Source organism: Pseudoliparis swirei, chromosome 5 (assembly GCF_029220125.1).
Source record: "Pseudoliparis swirei isolate HS2019 ecotype Mariana Trench chromosome 5, NWPU_hadal_v1, whole genome shotgun sequence".
NCBI lineage: Eukaryota > Metazoa > Chordata > Actinopteri > Perciformes > Liparidae > Pseudoliparis > Pseudoliparis swirei.
Genome location: NC_079392.1, coordinates 5,176,208 through 5,192,774, shown reverse-complemented (window position 1 = coordinate 5,192,774; position 16,567 = coordinate 5,176,208). Strand labels below are relative to the sequence as shown.

At 44.4% G+C, this 16,567-nt stretch overlaps 1 protein-coding gene across 1 annotated transcript in view; it reads left to right on the top strand.

The window, feature by feature from the left end:
- LOC130193872 (ephrin type-B receptor 1-like) overlaps positions 1 to 16,567 on the top strand; it is a 103,501-nt gene that overhangs the window by 80,300 nt on the left and 6,634 nt on the right. Inside the window, exons 14-17 of the mRNA XM_056414673.1 lie at positions 4,965 to 5,212; positions 10,994 to 11,061; positions 12,404 to 12,551; positions 13,214 to 13,363. Of these exons, the coding sequence (XP_056270648.1) occupies positions 4,965 to 5,212; positions 10,994 to 11,061; positions 12,404 to 12,551; positions 13,214 to 13,363 (614 nt within the window). The remainder of the gene's footprint in view (positions 1 to 4,964; positions 5,213 to 10,993; positions 11,062 to 12,403; positions 12,552 to 13,213; positions 13,364 to 16,567) is intronic.

Below are 16,567 nucleotides of genomic sequence, written 5' to 3'. Positions count from 1 at the left end.
CCGGGTGGTAAAGGTCACGAACCAGATTCAGACCCTCTGTGTGCTCTCGGCTTTTGGTTTCGTTGAGCCGCTCTCGAGGGGCTTTCCCCGTAATCCCTCCGCTTCTCGCTTTATTTCTCTCAGGCCGAGGTTTCTCGCCTCAGCCAGAGGTGACAAAGGAGGGATGAAAACAACGCGTAGAGGGAGAGGGGAAAATATGAACCGGGCGATATGAGAGGTGGATGGACGTTGAGCCCTTAAACTGTTGAACCTCTCTCCCTTATTCTGCTGCTTTAGACGATAAAAAGATATACACCTCTCTTTCATTCCCTCTCCCTCTCTCTCTCTAACTTCTATTCTTTTTCCTCTCTGTATTTCGTTGATACTTCCTCTTATTTTCATATCTCTCTGTGATTTAGCCCCTGTGGAGTTTGTTGAGTATTCTGAAACTGGAAATGCTAAAAAACAAAGAACCAAGTGTGTGTGTGGGGGGGGGGGGGGGGAGCAGAACAACAGAATGAGGAGGGAAGATAAAAGAGGAAGGCACGCGGAGGAGATGATAAAAATACCTCACCTTCACTTTTTCTTGCTCTCTATCTCTCCTCTCTTTTTCTCTTTCCTTATTACTATCACTCGTAAAAGTCGCCTCATAAAAAGCCCTTAAAGCCCTGAAACAATTTAATTTACAACAGAGCTGAGTGATGACATCCACCCTGACAGGCTAGTTCATTTACTTTGACTGTATTTAGAAAATACAGTAGATTTAACCTTTTAAAAACTACCTATTTTTGAGGATTCTGCTCGAAGTAACATACCCAAACTAAAAAAGGGTGTATCTCTGCAACCACAAAGGCTATTTGAATAATGTCGGTATTATAATAAAGGGAACACATGTGAGCTTTTGTTCAGATGTGTAAATATTTGTATATATGTTACTGGTTAAGAGTAAATAAAGATGAAACACAGCGAAAATAGAAGTTTCAGGTTCGCCTAGGAAAAAAAGAGGTACTTTGAGGATGATTATCTCTTGGAAGGATGAAGTGAAAATATCTAAACTAACCCAGATAATAAAACAATATGTGAAAAGTCTCTCTGCAAAGTTTGACTTTGAAAAAGTGAAGCAGAAAAAAGTTATTCAAAGTCAATCATAATTCTTGTAATAATCCATCGTCCTCTTGACCGCCTCTGTTTGACAAAAGAAAAGGAAAAGTCAGCTGACCTCATCCCTCTCTCTTCCTCCATCCACACTTCCGTCCCCTCTTCTCCCTCGTTAACAACACCGTCTCATTTCCATCCTTCACTCGTCCGTTTCTTCACTCTCCATCCATCCTCTCCCTCCGATGTTGCCCTCCATCCGTCTCTCTACTCCAGCTGCGTTACAACAGGTGGTTTTTAATGAGCGGTGAGACTGCAGAGCAGAGATCACAGTCACGGCCCGTCGTCCAATTCCCATCACTCATCCATTATTCACACGCGATTTATATCTCTGCTTTTATTTTGAAGTGATATTCAATTTTCACGTCCGCCCCCATGCTGCATTTATTCCGACCGTGTCTCTGGCACGGTGGGAACTTGTCAGTCGGGTCGAACACGGTCTAGACGTATCTTTGGCAGCGTCACCGACGGCAACCAGCGGATTCATAGATCATGGCAATGCATAGAGAAAGCAATATAATATGTTGTTGCCACCGGACTACAGTACTCTCCTTCCGCCCTCTGTGGCTTTCTGTTATTTAACATTGCGGGACATTACACCGACCGGTCAATGTCAGCTCCGCAGGAATCAGATGGGACACCAGCTGGATCACAGTTCTGCTTTATGAAAAGTACAACATGGTTAATTAATATATTAAGTAATTAAAGCCTCACAGTTGGTTCAGTGTAATCTGGCTGATTAGATCTGATTACACCTGTTTTCCAACCTGTTGGTATTGATGGAGATGTGTGGCCATTGTCCCAAATGGTCTAATCAGACCTTTTGGGTGTAAGTAATCAAATTCATAACCACAGAAAAACCTATGGAATAAAAGGGTTATTTCTGCCTCTCGGTCTTTTTCTCAGTCTGCTTTCACTTTTAAAGTGACCAAACGAGTACAATACGACATACCTTCGCCGCAGCCACTTTTTTGGTCCTTGGCATGAGAGTGTGGGGAGCTTGATGTCATGTGAACATTTTGGCATTAGTTGCATGCCAATTGGATAAAAAGAAGATTTTGACATTTGACCCGATCGATCCCAAAATCTAATCAAATGTTCCCCGGATAATAACCAATCATTCCACCAAATTTCATGCGATTCGGTTTAATACTTTTTGAGTTATGCGAATAACACACAAACACAGACATACAAATAAATAAATAAATACACAGCGATCAAAACATAACCTTCCGCAGAATGCGAAGGTAAAGATACCACCACCCTTCTTTCTCTATGACGCTCGTCGGCCAAGTACCCCCGAACCAGCGGAAACATTTTGGGTGGAAAAAAGATGCAATTCACAGCACTGTGCCATCAGTGTCTGATTTAAAATATACAATATATACAAATCAGTTTCTAAACTTACACTTATTTTGAAAACGTCTTTTGAAGGGATCCTAATTTTTAATATATTCAAAAGAAATCTCACGTATCCCCTGGAGTGCCTTCACGTACCCCGAGGGGTACATGCAACCCAATTTGAGAACCACTGATCCAGATGGCTGTTCGGTACAACTAGAAACACCTTTTAGTTGCACCATCTAGTTCTGGTTCAGCATAACCCGAAAGTCATCTGTGGCCGGTAGATCTTTTTAAGTAATCGCCCTCATGGTGATTTACTCATTCTTACTTCAAAAAATAACGAGTAAGTGAATGCAGCGGGACTCGATGAGCAGACTTGTGAAGAAACTGTTCAGCCTCCAAACACAAATTAAACTGCAGGCAGAGATTGCACCTGTGATCTGTTGTCTCTTTATCCACAAGGTCACCCTTTGGCTCTTTTGTTTTAAATCATGAGAGGAAACTTGAGGTGTGGTGTGCAAAGGCAAGTGCCTTTGCAATTATAATCACATTATTTCTCCCTTTTTTATCTTGTTGGTCACCCCTGCTACAAACGTGTTATTATCCCCCCCCTGAGAGGAGCTCAGAGGGGATTCTGTCGGTGTTCTTTCGGTCTGCAAAAAAATACCATCGGTGTCCTCTTTACCGAAGCCCTCAACCTCCATCTGCTCAAAGGACATCTGTATGAGACGGAGCGGCGGCCTTTGCAGTCTGCACAAATAACAGAAAGAAAGTCAAATAGCCAGATCAGGTATCCGTGATCACAGTTTGTGAGGGTTCGGTTTTGGCTGGATCCAAGCGCGGACACGGGGGACAACAAGGTCGGGTGAAGGTGATGGGTTTATTGAACAGGACGCTGAGGAGGTGGTAGGACAGGAGGGAACGCAGACAGAACGCTGGGGTGGCGTGAGTAGGCATGAGATGGCGTGAGTAGGCGTGAATAGGCGTGAATAGGCATGAATAGGTGTGAATAGGCATGAGTAGGCGTGAATAGGCGTGAATAGGCATGAGTAGGCATGAATAGGCATGAGTAGGCGTGAATAGGCGTGCATAGGCATGAGTAGGGGTGAGTAGGTGTGAATAGGCATTAGTAGGCGTGAATAGGCGTGAATAGGCATGAATAGGCGTGAGTAGGCGTGAATAGACGTGAATAGGCATGAATAGGCATGAGTAGGCGTGAATAGGCGTGAATAGGCATGAGTAGGCGTGAATAGGCATGCATAGGCATGAGTAGGGGTGAATAGGCGTGAATAGGCATGAGTAGGCGTGAATAGGCATGAATAGGCGTGAATAGGCATGAGTATGCGTGAATAGGCATGAATAGGCGTGAATAGGCATGAGTAGGTGTGAATAGGCGTGAATAGGCATGAGTAGGCGTGAATAGGCGTGCATAGGCATGAATAGGCATGAATAGGCGTGAATATGCGTGAATAGGCGTGAGTAGGCGTGAATAGGCATGCATAGGCATGAGTAGGCGTGAATAGGCGTGCATAGGCATGAGTAGGGGTGAGTAGGCGTGAATAGGCGTGAATAGGCATGAGTATGCGTGCATAGGTGTGAATAGGCGTGAATAGGCATGAATAGGCATGCATAGGCGTGAATAGGCATGAGTAGGCGTGAATAGGCGTGCATAGGCATGAATAGGCATGAATAGGCGTGAATAGGCATGAGTAGGCGTGAATAGGCATGAATAGGCATGAATAGGCGTGAATAGGCGTGAGTAGGCGTGAATAGGCATGCATAGGCATGAGTAGGCGTGAATAGGCGTGCATAGGCATGAGTAGGGGTGAGTAGGCGTGAATAGGCGTGAATAGGCATGAGTATGCGTGCATAGGTGTGAATAGGCGTGAATAGGCATGAATAGGCATGCATAGGCGTGAATAGGCATGAATAGGCGTGCATAGGCACGAATAGGCATGAATAGGCGTGCATAGGCGTGAATAGGCATGAGTAGGGATGAGTAGGCGTGAATAGGCATGAGTAGGCATGAATAGGCGTGAATAGGCATGAGTAGGCGTGAACAGGCGTGCATAGGCGTGAATAGGCGTGCATAGGAGTGAATAGGCATGAGTAGGCGTGAATAGGCATGAGTAGGCGTGAATCGGCATGAATAGGCATGAGTAGGCATGAGTAGGTGTGAATAGGCGTGAATAGGCGTGAATAGGCGTGAATAGGCATGAGTAGGCGTGAATAGGCTTGCATATGTGTGAATAGGCATGAATAGGTGTGCATAGGCATGAGTAGGCGTGAATAGGCTTGCATAGGCATGAGTAGGTGTGAATAGGCATGAATAGGCATGAGTAGGCGTGAATAGGCTTGCATATGTGTGAATAGGCATGAATAGGCGTGCATAGGCATGAGTAGATGCAAGAATAGGAATGAGTAGTTAGCTTTAATGTCAAGCCACATAATGGTTTCTTCTTCTTCTCCTTCTCCTTCTTCTTCAGGTGAGTTCGGGGAGGTGTACAGAGGTCGCCTGAAGCCCGTCGCGAAGAAAGAAATTCCCGTGGCCATCAAGACCCTGAAGGTCGGCTACTCCGAGAGGCAGAGGCGGGACTTCCTGTCCGAGGCGTCCATCATGGGCCAGTTCGACCAACCCAACATCATCCGCCTGGAGGGCGTCGTCACCAAGAGCCGGCCGACGATGATCATCACCGAGTTCATGGAGAACGGAGCACTGGACTCCTTTCTCAGGGTAAATAACGTATAATGGTTACTACACACACACACACACGTACACGCACACATACACACACACACAAGTTCATGTGGAGATATGTCAACATGCTGCACTTCATTAAATATTATCTTCAGCTTGAATGTTGCCAGATGCAGTAGGAAGTCAAGCCAGGAACACTGTACTGCCCCTAGTGGCTGCACACGAGCTTCTTCCGGAGCTTTCCTTTTTCCCACTTTTTCTTTTTTCTTCAGACAAAATAGAACGAAACAAAGAATTGTAAATGACACAAAGAAAAACTGAAATAAATACTTCTGGAGCTTTCTACTGCGTCACTTGGTCCTCATCGGCAGGTTGAAATGTTCCACCTTTGACATTTTACAGTTGGAAACTGTTGTTTGTGTGTATTCAAGCAATACAATACAATATTATTCTATATAATATACAAAACAAAGACTGTAAAGGTATAGGTAGAAGCTAAAATGCTTATATATTCCGATCCTAAATTATTATTATCAAATAAATCAGGTAATTAACGATGTATAACACTGTATGTGTTGATGCCTCCAGCATCTATAGCGGGAGGGAGAGACAGGTGGAGAGGAGAGGGAGAACTGACTTCCTGCTCTTCTTCTTCCTCCTCCTCCTCCTCCTCTCTTCCCTCCTCATCCTGCGAGGACGTCTGTCGGTCAGTCTGTTCGTCTCTTTTGATCCCGCCTCCAAGACAGAGAGAGAAACTCTTTGATGTTTGGTTCTCACAGCGTGACCCCTTTTGACTCATCCGCTGACTCATGCACACACACACACATACACACACACACACACACACACACAAACGTCCATGATCAATCTCACTGGTGTTGCTGTCCTGGCGAGACCATCTTGCAGGCACAAGACCCAGAGGATCAATGTTTGTGTGCGCGTGTGTATGTGTGTTTGTGTGCGTGTGTGTGTGTGTGTGTGCCTCCAAGAAGGTTTTGCCTGTGGAGGATTAGGCTAGAAGAGCCTCAAAGGCACGGTTTGATGCACAAAGTGAATTAAATGGCACGCACACACACACACACACACACACACACACACACACCGTTGACTACTTTGTCAGCAGGTTTCTAAGAGTCAAGACTTTCTGGCTCAAAGGTGAAAAGGGTAAAATAGCAAAAAATATGTCTCATAACTACAACAAGCCTCCAGCTGCTTTCAAATGTGAGTTTCTTTTCTGATGATTTGTAGTATTCAACTCAGGAACGTCTGTTTTTGCTTGTGTACATTATTTACAAAGATTGATCAAATTGTTTCTCTGAATATGTCCTCTTGATTATCTGATTTTAATTGATAAAATTATAGTATTTTTCCAGATATGTCTTGAGGATAATGAAAGCCAAAGTCCCTGTTTGATAATTACAGTGTAACAATTTGGCGAATTGGCGAATTGAAATGTTTTTTCAAGGGGACAAAACAATATTATTAAAGCCCACGCATTAAAGCGATATGTTGGAAGTTATAAACTAAATGAAATGAGTGAACCGAGAAAAAAACATAATTTTTTCTTTAAAATTATTTTGAAAATCCGCATTTCAAGGCTGAAAGTGTCTCGAATCTTAATGAGGCCGTTTCTCTGTGATGGAGTCGACCGTCGGGGACGAGTCATGACATCATCAGACCCCCCCCCCCTCACCTCACCCCATGGCGTCTGCCTCACCGTGCGCATGCAGCACGAGCCTGTTCACTCAGCTTTAAATCCGAATGTCACAACGTATGAGGAATCAGTTTTAATAATTCATTCAGAATCAGAATCAGAATCAGAAACAGGTTTATTGCCAAAGAATGAATGTTTTCACAAACAAATGAGGAATTTTTTTTGGTGGAAGGTGCAACATTTGGACATGACAAACAACAATCAACGCAAGGAGGGAGGAGGAGTGGGAGGAAGAGGGAGGAGGAGGAAGAGGAAGGAGCGGGAAGAAGGAGGAGAGAGGAAGGTGGAAGAAGAGGTGGTAGTCCTGGGGGTGACAGTCAGTCAGTCCCGGGTCCATTGATGAGCCCGACCGCCGCCGGAAAAAGCTATTGGTGTGGCGGAGGTCGTGGTCATGATGGATCGCAGCCTCCCGAGGGGAGGGACTCGAACAGGAGTGTCCAGGGTGGGAGGGTCGGCGACAATCTTTCTGGCCCGCTTCAGTGACCTGGAAGTGAACAGGACCTGGAGGAAGGCAGATTGCAGCCGATAACCCTCTCGGCCGAGCGGATGATGCTCTGCAGCCTGCGCTTGTCTTTGGCTGTGGCTGCAGGGTGCCAGACGGTGATGGAGGAGCAGATGATGGACTCAACGATGGCCGTAGAACTGTACCATCATCTTCCTGGCAGGTTGAATTTCCTCAGCTGCCTCAGGAAGAACATCCTCTGCTGGGCCTTCTTGGAGATGGAGCCGATGTTCAGCTCCCACTTGAGGTCCTGGGAGATGATGGAGCATAGGAAGCGGTAGGACTCCACAGCCGACGGGGAGTCACACAGGATGAGGGCGGGTGGGGCTGCATTCCTCCTGAAATCCACAACCATCTCCACTGTCTTCAGAGCGTTGAGCTCCAGGTTGTTCTGGCTGCACCAGGTCACCAGGTGGTCAGTCTCCCACCTGTAGGCGGTCTCGCCCCGCCAGAGATGAGTCCAATGAGGGTGGTGTCATCCGCGAACTTTAGGAGCTTGACGGACTGGTGACTGGAGGTGCAGCTGTTGGTGTACAGGGAGAACAGCAGAGGGAGAGAACACAGCCTTGGGGAACCCGTGCTGGTGGTCCGGAGCCTGAGACGTGTTTCCCCAGCCTCACGTGCTGCTTCCTGTCGGTCAGGAAGTCTGTGATCCACCTGCAGGTGGAGTCGGGCACGTGCAGCTGGGAGAGCTTGTCCTGCAACAGGGACGGGATGATGGAATTGAAGGCAGAGCTGAAGTCCACAAACAGGATCCTGGCGAGGTTCCTCGGGAGTCCAGATGCTGGAGGATGTAGTGAAGGGCTATGTTGACTGCATCGTCTGCAGACCTGTTGGCTCTGTAGGCGAACTGCAGGGGGTCCAGGAGTGGGTCGGTGATGGTCTTGAGGTGTGACAGGACCAGCGTTCAAAGGACTTCATGACCACAGAGGTCAGGGCGACGGGCCTGTAGTCATTGAGTCCTGTGATCTTGGGTTTTTGGGGACGGGATGATGGTGGAGGCCTTGAAGCAGGCTGGAACGTGGCATGTCTCCAGGGAGGTGTTGAAGATGTCGGTGAACACGGAGACAGCTGGTCAGCACAGTGCTTCAGGGTGGAGGGGAGACGGAGTCCGGGCCCGCTGCTTTGCGGGGGTTCTGCTTTTTAAACAGCCTGTTGACAGCTCTCTCCAGGATGACGAGGGGCGTCGCTGAGTTGATGGAGGGTGCTCCAAAGGTGTGAGCCCCTGATGGGCTGGGGGAGGGTGGGCTGATGGTCTGTGGCTTGTTGGTGGGGCTGTGGGGGATGGTCTCAGGACTGCTCCATTGTCTTTCAAAGCGGCAGTAGAACTCATTCATCATCTTTCTGGCGATTATTAATCGATTTTGACGAGTTCAAGTTGCCGCGGTTACGACGGCTTGTCCTTCCTCTCCTAAGAGGGAGGAAGAAAGGAGAGAAGGAAGGGAGGGAGGGAGGAAGGAGGAGAGAAAGAAAGGAAGGGAGGGAGAGAGAGAGAGAGAGAGAGAAAGAAAGAAAGAAAGGAAGGGAGGGAGAGAGAAAGAAAGGAAGGGAGGGTGGAAGACAGAAAGGAAGGAAGAATGAAAGAAAGGAAGGAAGAAAGGGAGGGAGGGAGAAAGGAAGGAAGGTAGGAAGGGAGGGGGAGGAATAGAGTGAGCGTGAATAGGCATGAATAGGTGTGCATAGGCATGAGTAGGCGTGAATAGGCATCAGTAGATGCAAGAATAGGAATGAGTAGGCGCGAGTAGGCGTTAGTAGGTGTGAGTAGTTAGCTTTAATGTCAAGCCACATAATGGTTTCTTCTTCTTCTCCTTCTCCTTCTTCTTCAGGTGAGTACAGAGGTCGCCTGAAGCCGCCGCCAAGAAAGAAATTCCCGTGGCCATCAAGACCTACACACACACACAAGTTCATGTGGAGATATGTCAACATGCTGCACTTTATTAAATAGTATCTTCAGTTTGAATGTTGCCAGATGCAGTAGGAAGTCAAGCCAGGAACACTGTACTGCCCCTAGTGGCTGCACACGAGCTTCTTCCGGAGCTTTCCTTTTTCCCACTTTTTCTTTTTTCTTCAGACAAAATAGAACTAAACTAAAAATTGTAAATGACACAAAGAAAAAGTGAAATAAATACTTCTGGAGCTTTCTACTGCGTCACTTGATCCTCATCGGCAGGTTGAAATGTTCCACCTTCGACATTTTACAGTTGGAAACTGTTGTTTGTGTGTATTCAAGCAATACAATACAATATTATTCGATATAATATACAAAACAAAGACTGTAAAGGTATAGGTAGAAGCTAAAATGCTTATATATTCCTATCCTAAATTATTATTATCAAATAAATCAGGTAATTAACGATGTATAACACTGTATGTGTTGATGCCTCCAGCATCTATAGCGGGAGGGAGAGACAGGTGGAGAGGAGAGGAGAGGGAGAACTGACTTCCTGCTCTTCTTCTTCCTCCTCCTCCTCCTCTCTTCCCTCCTCATCCTGCGAGGACGTCTGTCGGTCAGTCTGTTCGTCTCTTTTGATCCCGCCCTCCCGAAGACAGAGAGAGAAACTCTTTGATGTTTGGTTCTCACAGCGTGACCCCTTTTGACTCATCCGCTGACTCATGCACACACACACACACACACACACACACACACACACACACACACACACAAACGTCCATGATCAATCTCACTGGTGTTGCTGTCCTGGCGAGACCATCTTGCAGGCACAAGACCCAGAGGATCAATGTGTGTGTGTGTGTGTGTGTGTGTGTGTGTGTGTGTTTGTGTGCGTGTGTGTGTGTGTGCCTCCAAGAAGGTTTTGCCTGCGGAGGATTAGGCTAGAAGAGCCTCAAAGGCACGGTTTGATGCACAAAGTGAATTAAATGGCGCGCGCACACACACACACACACACACACCGTTGACTACTTTGTCAGCAGGTTTCTAAGAGTCAAGACTTTCTGGCTCAAATGTGAAAAGGGTAAAATAGCAACAAATATGTCTCATAACGACAACAAGCCTCCAGCTGCTTTAAAATGTGAGTTTCTTTTCTGATGATTTGTAGTATTCAGCTCAGGAACGTCTGTTTTTGCTTGTGTACATTATTTACAAAGATTGATCAAATTGTTTCTCTGAATATGTCCTCTTAATTATCTGATTTTAATTGATAAAATTATAGTATTTTTCAGATATGTCTTGAGGACAATGAAAGCCAAAGTCCCTGTTTCATGTTAGGTGTATAGCTGGTGTGTAGCTGGTGTGTACATTAGACAAACAAAACAACAATCAACAGTCAACAATTTAAATATTACATTTACAGTGGTATGAAATAAAAGTGCACAGACAGATAACAGTGCCGTGGACAAGGTGCTGTAAGTGTGTTAAAGTAGATATTAAATATTAAGTATAAAGCGGTGTGCAGGGGAGTTACTCAAAGACCTTTCTATGCTCGTCTTCCACACGACAGCCTCATTTTGTAACTTGTAGGTTTCAGGAACAGGTAAAGTTTTCATCCCTCGCTTGTTCTCATTCCCGTGTGGAATACTGACATGTATAACAATAAAAGTGCGATAATGGAAAAGTCTAAATAATCCTGTCACGGTTTTGCAGCAAAATGATGGGCAGTTTCCAGTGATTCAGCTGGTTGGTATGCTGAGGGGCATCGCGTCTGGAATGAGGTACACACACACACACACACACACACACACACACACACACACACTCTCCTGCTGTGGGAATCAATTTTTTATTAAAAAGAAGAAACTTTTTCAAACATTTCAATGATTGTTGTGTGAAATGAGATTTTTTTTTTACCAATACCAAATATATATATATATATACAGGACTGTCTCAGAAAATTAGAATATTGTGATGAAGTTCTTTATTTTCTGTAATGCAATTAAAAACAAAATGTCATGCATTCTGGATTCATTACAAATCAACTGAAATATTGCAAGCCTTTTATTCTTTTAATATTGCTGATTATGGCTTACAGCTTAAGAAAACTCAAATATCCTATCTCTAAATATTAGAATATCATGAAAAAGTATACTAGTAGGGTATTAAACAAATCACTTGAATTGTCTAATTAACTCGAAACACCTGCAAGGGTTTCCTGAGCCTTGACAAACACTCAGCTGTTATAAATCTTTTTTTACTTGGTCTGAGGAAATATTAAAATTTTATGAGATAGGATTTTAGAGTTTTCTTAAGCTGTAAGCCATAATCAGCAATATTAAAAGGATAAAAGGCTTGCAATATTTCAGTTGATTTGTAATGAATCCAGAATGCATGACATTTTTGTTTTTTTAATTGCATTACAGAAAATAAAGAACTTTATCACAATATTCTAATTTTCTGAGACAGTCCTGTATATATGTATATGTATATATGTATATATATATGTAGATATATATATATGTATATATATATGTATGTATGTATATGTATATATATATATATATATGTATGTATGTATATATATATATGTATGTATATATATATATATATGTATATATATATATATGTATATATATATGTATGTATATATATATATGTATATATATATGTATGTATATATATATATATATACTATATTGAATACTCTCCGGTTAATCGGCAGATATCCCCACACACACACAGACAGACACACACACACACACACACACTCAAACACACATGAACGAACACAAGTCTATTTATTTAAATAAGTGTGTGACGGATGATTGCCTTGGCAACTTTAAACACTGCTCACACACACACACACACACACACACACACACTCACTTGATCCTATCTGTGTTTTATTGCCGGCTGCGATGGCACACAAACGTGTACAAGTACACAGACATTACATCCCATTCCATATTTCATCAAAGGTGGCTTGCAGTGATAACACACACACGCGTACACTGACACACACACACACACTGAATCCCATTAGTTTTTTTTTTGTAGCCCAGCTAGCTGGCGATGAATAACCCACACGCACACACACACACACACTTGTTTATGTCGCAGGTACCTCGCGGAGATGAGTTACGTTCACCGGGACCTCGCTGCCCGGAACATCCTGGTGAACAGCAACTTGGTGTGTAAAGTGTCTGATTTTGGATTATCACGATATCTGGAGGAGGACACCTCTGACCCCACCTACACCAGCTCACTGGTGAGGACACACACACACACTCACACACACACTCACAGGGAGCATGCTTTAAACGTACCCTCAAGAGGATTCGCCGCATCTCTATCTGGTCAAAACCTCTCTCTCTCGTTCCCATGGATACCTGTAGAGAGGCTAGATTAGATTATACAACTTTATTAATTAAACTCATTGCCACGACAAATTCATACAGACAACAATAGACACAACAGACAAGAAACACACACACACTACAAGGAACACACAAAACCAGAAGATGCCCCATAAAACATCAGAAAGACGCTAACTCTAAATATAAATATAAATTTAAAAAAACCTGAAGGTGTTCCGAGGACTGGTGTGTGTGTGTGTGTGTGTGTGTGTGTGTGTGTGTGTGTGTGTGTGTGTGTGTGTGTGTGTGTGTGTGTGTGTGTGTGTGTGTGTGTGATCTGGATATTTCTGTTTTTACAGTGTAAACCTTTTGTGCAATACATCTGCAGAATATCTCTTTATTAAAAGATACTTTAAAAAAAGAGAACTGACAATCAATGCAGAGAATTGACCTTTTCGTATATTTGCTATTAAGACTAATTCCCATGTGAAGCGTGTCCAAGATGTTGACTTCAAAGGAGCTATCATCTTCTCTCTCTGCCTCTCTTCTTCTCTCTCTCTCTCTCTTCTCCCAGGGGGGTAAGATCCCGGTGCGCTGGACGGCTCCGGAGGCCATCGCCTACAGGAAGTTCACGTCGGCGGCGGACGTCTGGAGTTACGGCATCGTCACCTGGGAGGTGATGTCCTACGGAGAGAGGCCCTACTGGGACATGAGCAACCAAGACGTGAGGCCGCTGTGTGTGTGTGTGTGCGTGTGTGTTGATGTGTGTGTACGTGTGTGTGTGTGTGTGTTGGATGTTCTTTCAAGGCTCCTTGGCCTTTTTAATATGGTTGATTGAAACATGAATTGAAACCTTCTCCATCACAGCAACGGATGGGCTGTGTGTGTGTGTGTGTGTGTCTGTGTGTGTGTGTGTGCGTGTGTGTGTGTCTGTATGCGTGTGTGTGTGTGTGTGTGTGTGTGTGTCTGTGTGTGTGTGTGTGTGTGTGTGTGTGTGTGTGTGTCTGTGTGTGTGTGTGTGTGTGTGTCTGTGTGCATGTGTCTGTGTGTGTGTGTGTGTGTGTGTGTGTGTCTGTGTGCGTCTGTGTGCGTGTGTGTGTGTCTGTGTGTGTGTGTGCGTCTGTATGCGTGTGTGTCTGTGTGTGTGTGTCTGTGTGCGTGTGCGTGTGTATGCGTGTGTGTCTGTGTGTGTGTGTGTCTGTGTGTGTGCGTGTGTGTGCGTGTGTGTCTGTGTGCGTGTGTGTCTGTGTGTCTGTGTGTGTGTGTGTCTGTGTGCATCTGTGTGCGTGTGTGTCTGTGTGCGTGTGTGTGTGTCTGTGTGTGTGTGTTGAGAAAGGGCAGTGTGCAGTAAGATGTCAGATAAACTCATATTCCGTGTGTATTGCAGGGTATGAGTTGGTGTGTGTGTATGAAGGTGTGTGTTGAAGTGCATTGCTGTGCGTTTGTGTGTGTGTGTGTGTGTGTGTGTGAGAGAGAGACTTCGTCCTGTTTTCTTTTGTTCTCAAAACTGTATAGGATTGTTTATATTTACCCTTATTTGTCACACACTGCCTTTCCAGAGTGTGTGTGTGTGTTTGTTTGGAGGGGGGGGGGCGTTTGCAGTTCTTGGGGGGAAAACGAGGCCATCAATTCAAAGTGCCACAGACGTGTTTGTTTCCCGGACCGTCAGACGTCAGGATTTTGTCTTCCACCTTTCCTTCGGGGAATAATCTCATCGCCGTGACAACTTTATTCCAATTACCTTCACAGTGGCGTCAACCTGCCGCAGCATCTCGACGCCTGTTCGTTCTCCTCGTTTCTCTGGCGTCTCCGAGTGGTTTGAGGCTTCTTGTCATTTCTAGCTGAGCTGTTCCAGGCGAGACGTGATTGGCATTTATTTTCTTTTTAAAGTTCTCATCCTCCGTTGTTCTCGCGTTTAAATGTGTTTAAAATACTTTAGAGTCTGAGATCACGGACGGTACATGAAGAGAAAGGAGGTTCCAGAAGATCGGATCGCTGACGTTTTTATTTTTAGGTTCCTATTCCGAGAAGAAATGTGATCCTCAGATTATAGTTCGCTTTGGCGCTGAAACGACTTCAGAGCGCCGAGGATCGGATTATTAATCCTTCCCTTCTGGAACGTTCTGTCTGAGAACTTTGAATAAAAAGAGATAAACTTTATTTATGGTATTACGTATAGTTTTACTTATGGTATTACTTCTAGTATTACTTCTAGTATTACTCATGGTATTACTTATAGTATCACTTATGGTATTATATGTGGTGTTACTTATAGTACTACTTATTGTATTACTTATGGTATTACTTATAGTTTTACTCATGGTATTACTCATGGTATTACTCATAGTAGTACTTATAGTAGTACTTATAGTTTTACTCATGGTATTACTTATAGTATTACTCATGGTATTACTCATGGTATTACTCATGGTATTACTTATGGTATTACTTATAGTATTACTCATGGTATTATTCATGGTATTACTCATAGTAGTACTTATAGTATTACTTATAGTATTACTCATGGTATTACTCATGGTATTACTCATAGTAGTACTTGACCCTCCTGTCGCCTTCGGGTCAATTTGACCCGATTCAATGTTTATTGTCGGTGTTCTTTCGGGAGTCAACAAACAAACATAAAGTGCCTCACACTTAAACTTGGAAAACAATATTAATTCTAATAATTTTCTGGAGATGTAAATAGCTGGGGTCATATTGACCTCAAGGGTAAAATATGTTAGTAAATATAAAGGTAACAGGAGGGTTAAACATTGAATCGGGTCAAATTGACCCGAAGGCAACAAGGGTTATAGTTTTACTCATGGTATTACTCATGGTATTACTCATGGTATTACTTATAGTTTTACTCATGGTATTACTCATGGTATTACTTATGGTATTTTTGTATTGGCTTTCTTGAAGAAAAGTTATTTCCTTGATTCTCGTTCTGAGTTTGTACTTGTGGTTAAATTCACTTATTTTAAGTCTCTTAGGATAAAAGCGTTCGCTAGATGACATGTGATGTAACTATATGAGACGTTTTCTTCGTCATCTGTCCGATTGATGAGGAGATGATCAGTTGTGGCGAAATGCATTTCTAACTTTTAGACGGACACGTTTTCAACGAATAGAAAGAAATCATTTCCCACATTTCTGTCAGTTAGCATCGACATCTTCTTCTTACCGCCTCTCACCCCGACATTTCACACTTTCAACTCCCCCCCCCCCGCCCCCCCCTGCTGTGTCCTCACCTCCTCACCTCCTCCCCTCCTCCTCTCCTCCTCCCTTGCAGCCTCACCCCTCGTTCTCTTTCGACAGCCTACGCGGCGGTAATGGCAGACAGTCGGTCTAATGACAGAGATGTTTTTTTAATGGCACACACACACACACGCACACAGACACACACACAGTGTGTATAATGATGGGGGGGAAAGTGCGCGCTACCTCTGTGTAGCTAACGAGGGTCTGCCGGCTGTATTAACTATGCATGAACCTCACACCCTGAGCTCACACATACAGCTGAACCACACACACACACACACACACACACAGACATGCAGGATTTCAAAGAACGGTGAAATTGTCAGCGGAAGCCACCACAGGTGCCGTGTTTCCACATGAATTAATCATGAAAGAGACCTGTGATGTTTTACTACACTCGCTATTTTTTTTGGGATTGACAGCGGGCGCTTAGAGCGAATGTACGCGCCGCACAAAGCCTGAGAAGTGTGTGTGTGCGTGTGTGTGTGTGTGTGTGTGCGTGCGTGCGTGCGTGCGTGTGTGTGTGTGTGTGTGTGTGTGTGTGTGTGAGTCAAGTAGAGTTCAGGCAGCCAAATCCCCCGAGAACACCGACACTCGTAACTTTACATTTACACGTGCGGGGGAAGTATTATTTTAAGGATTTTTTTAATGGCACATCTGCTTT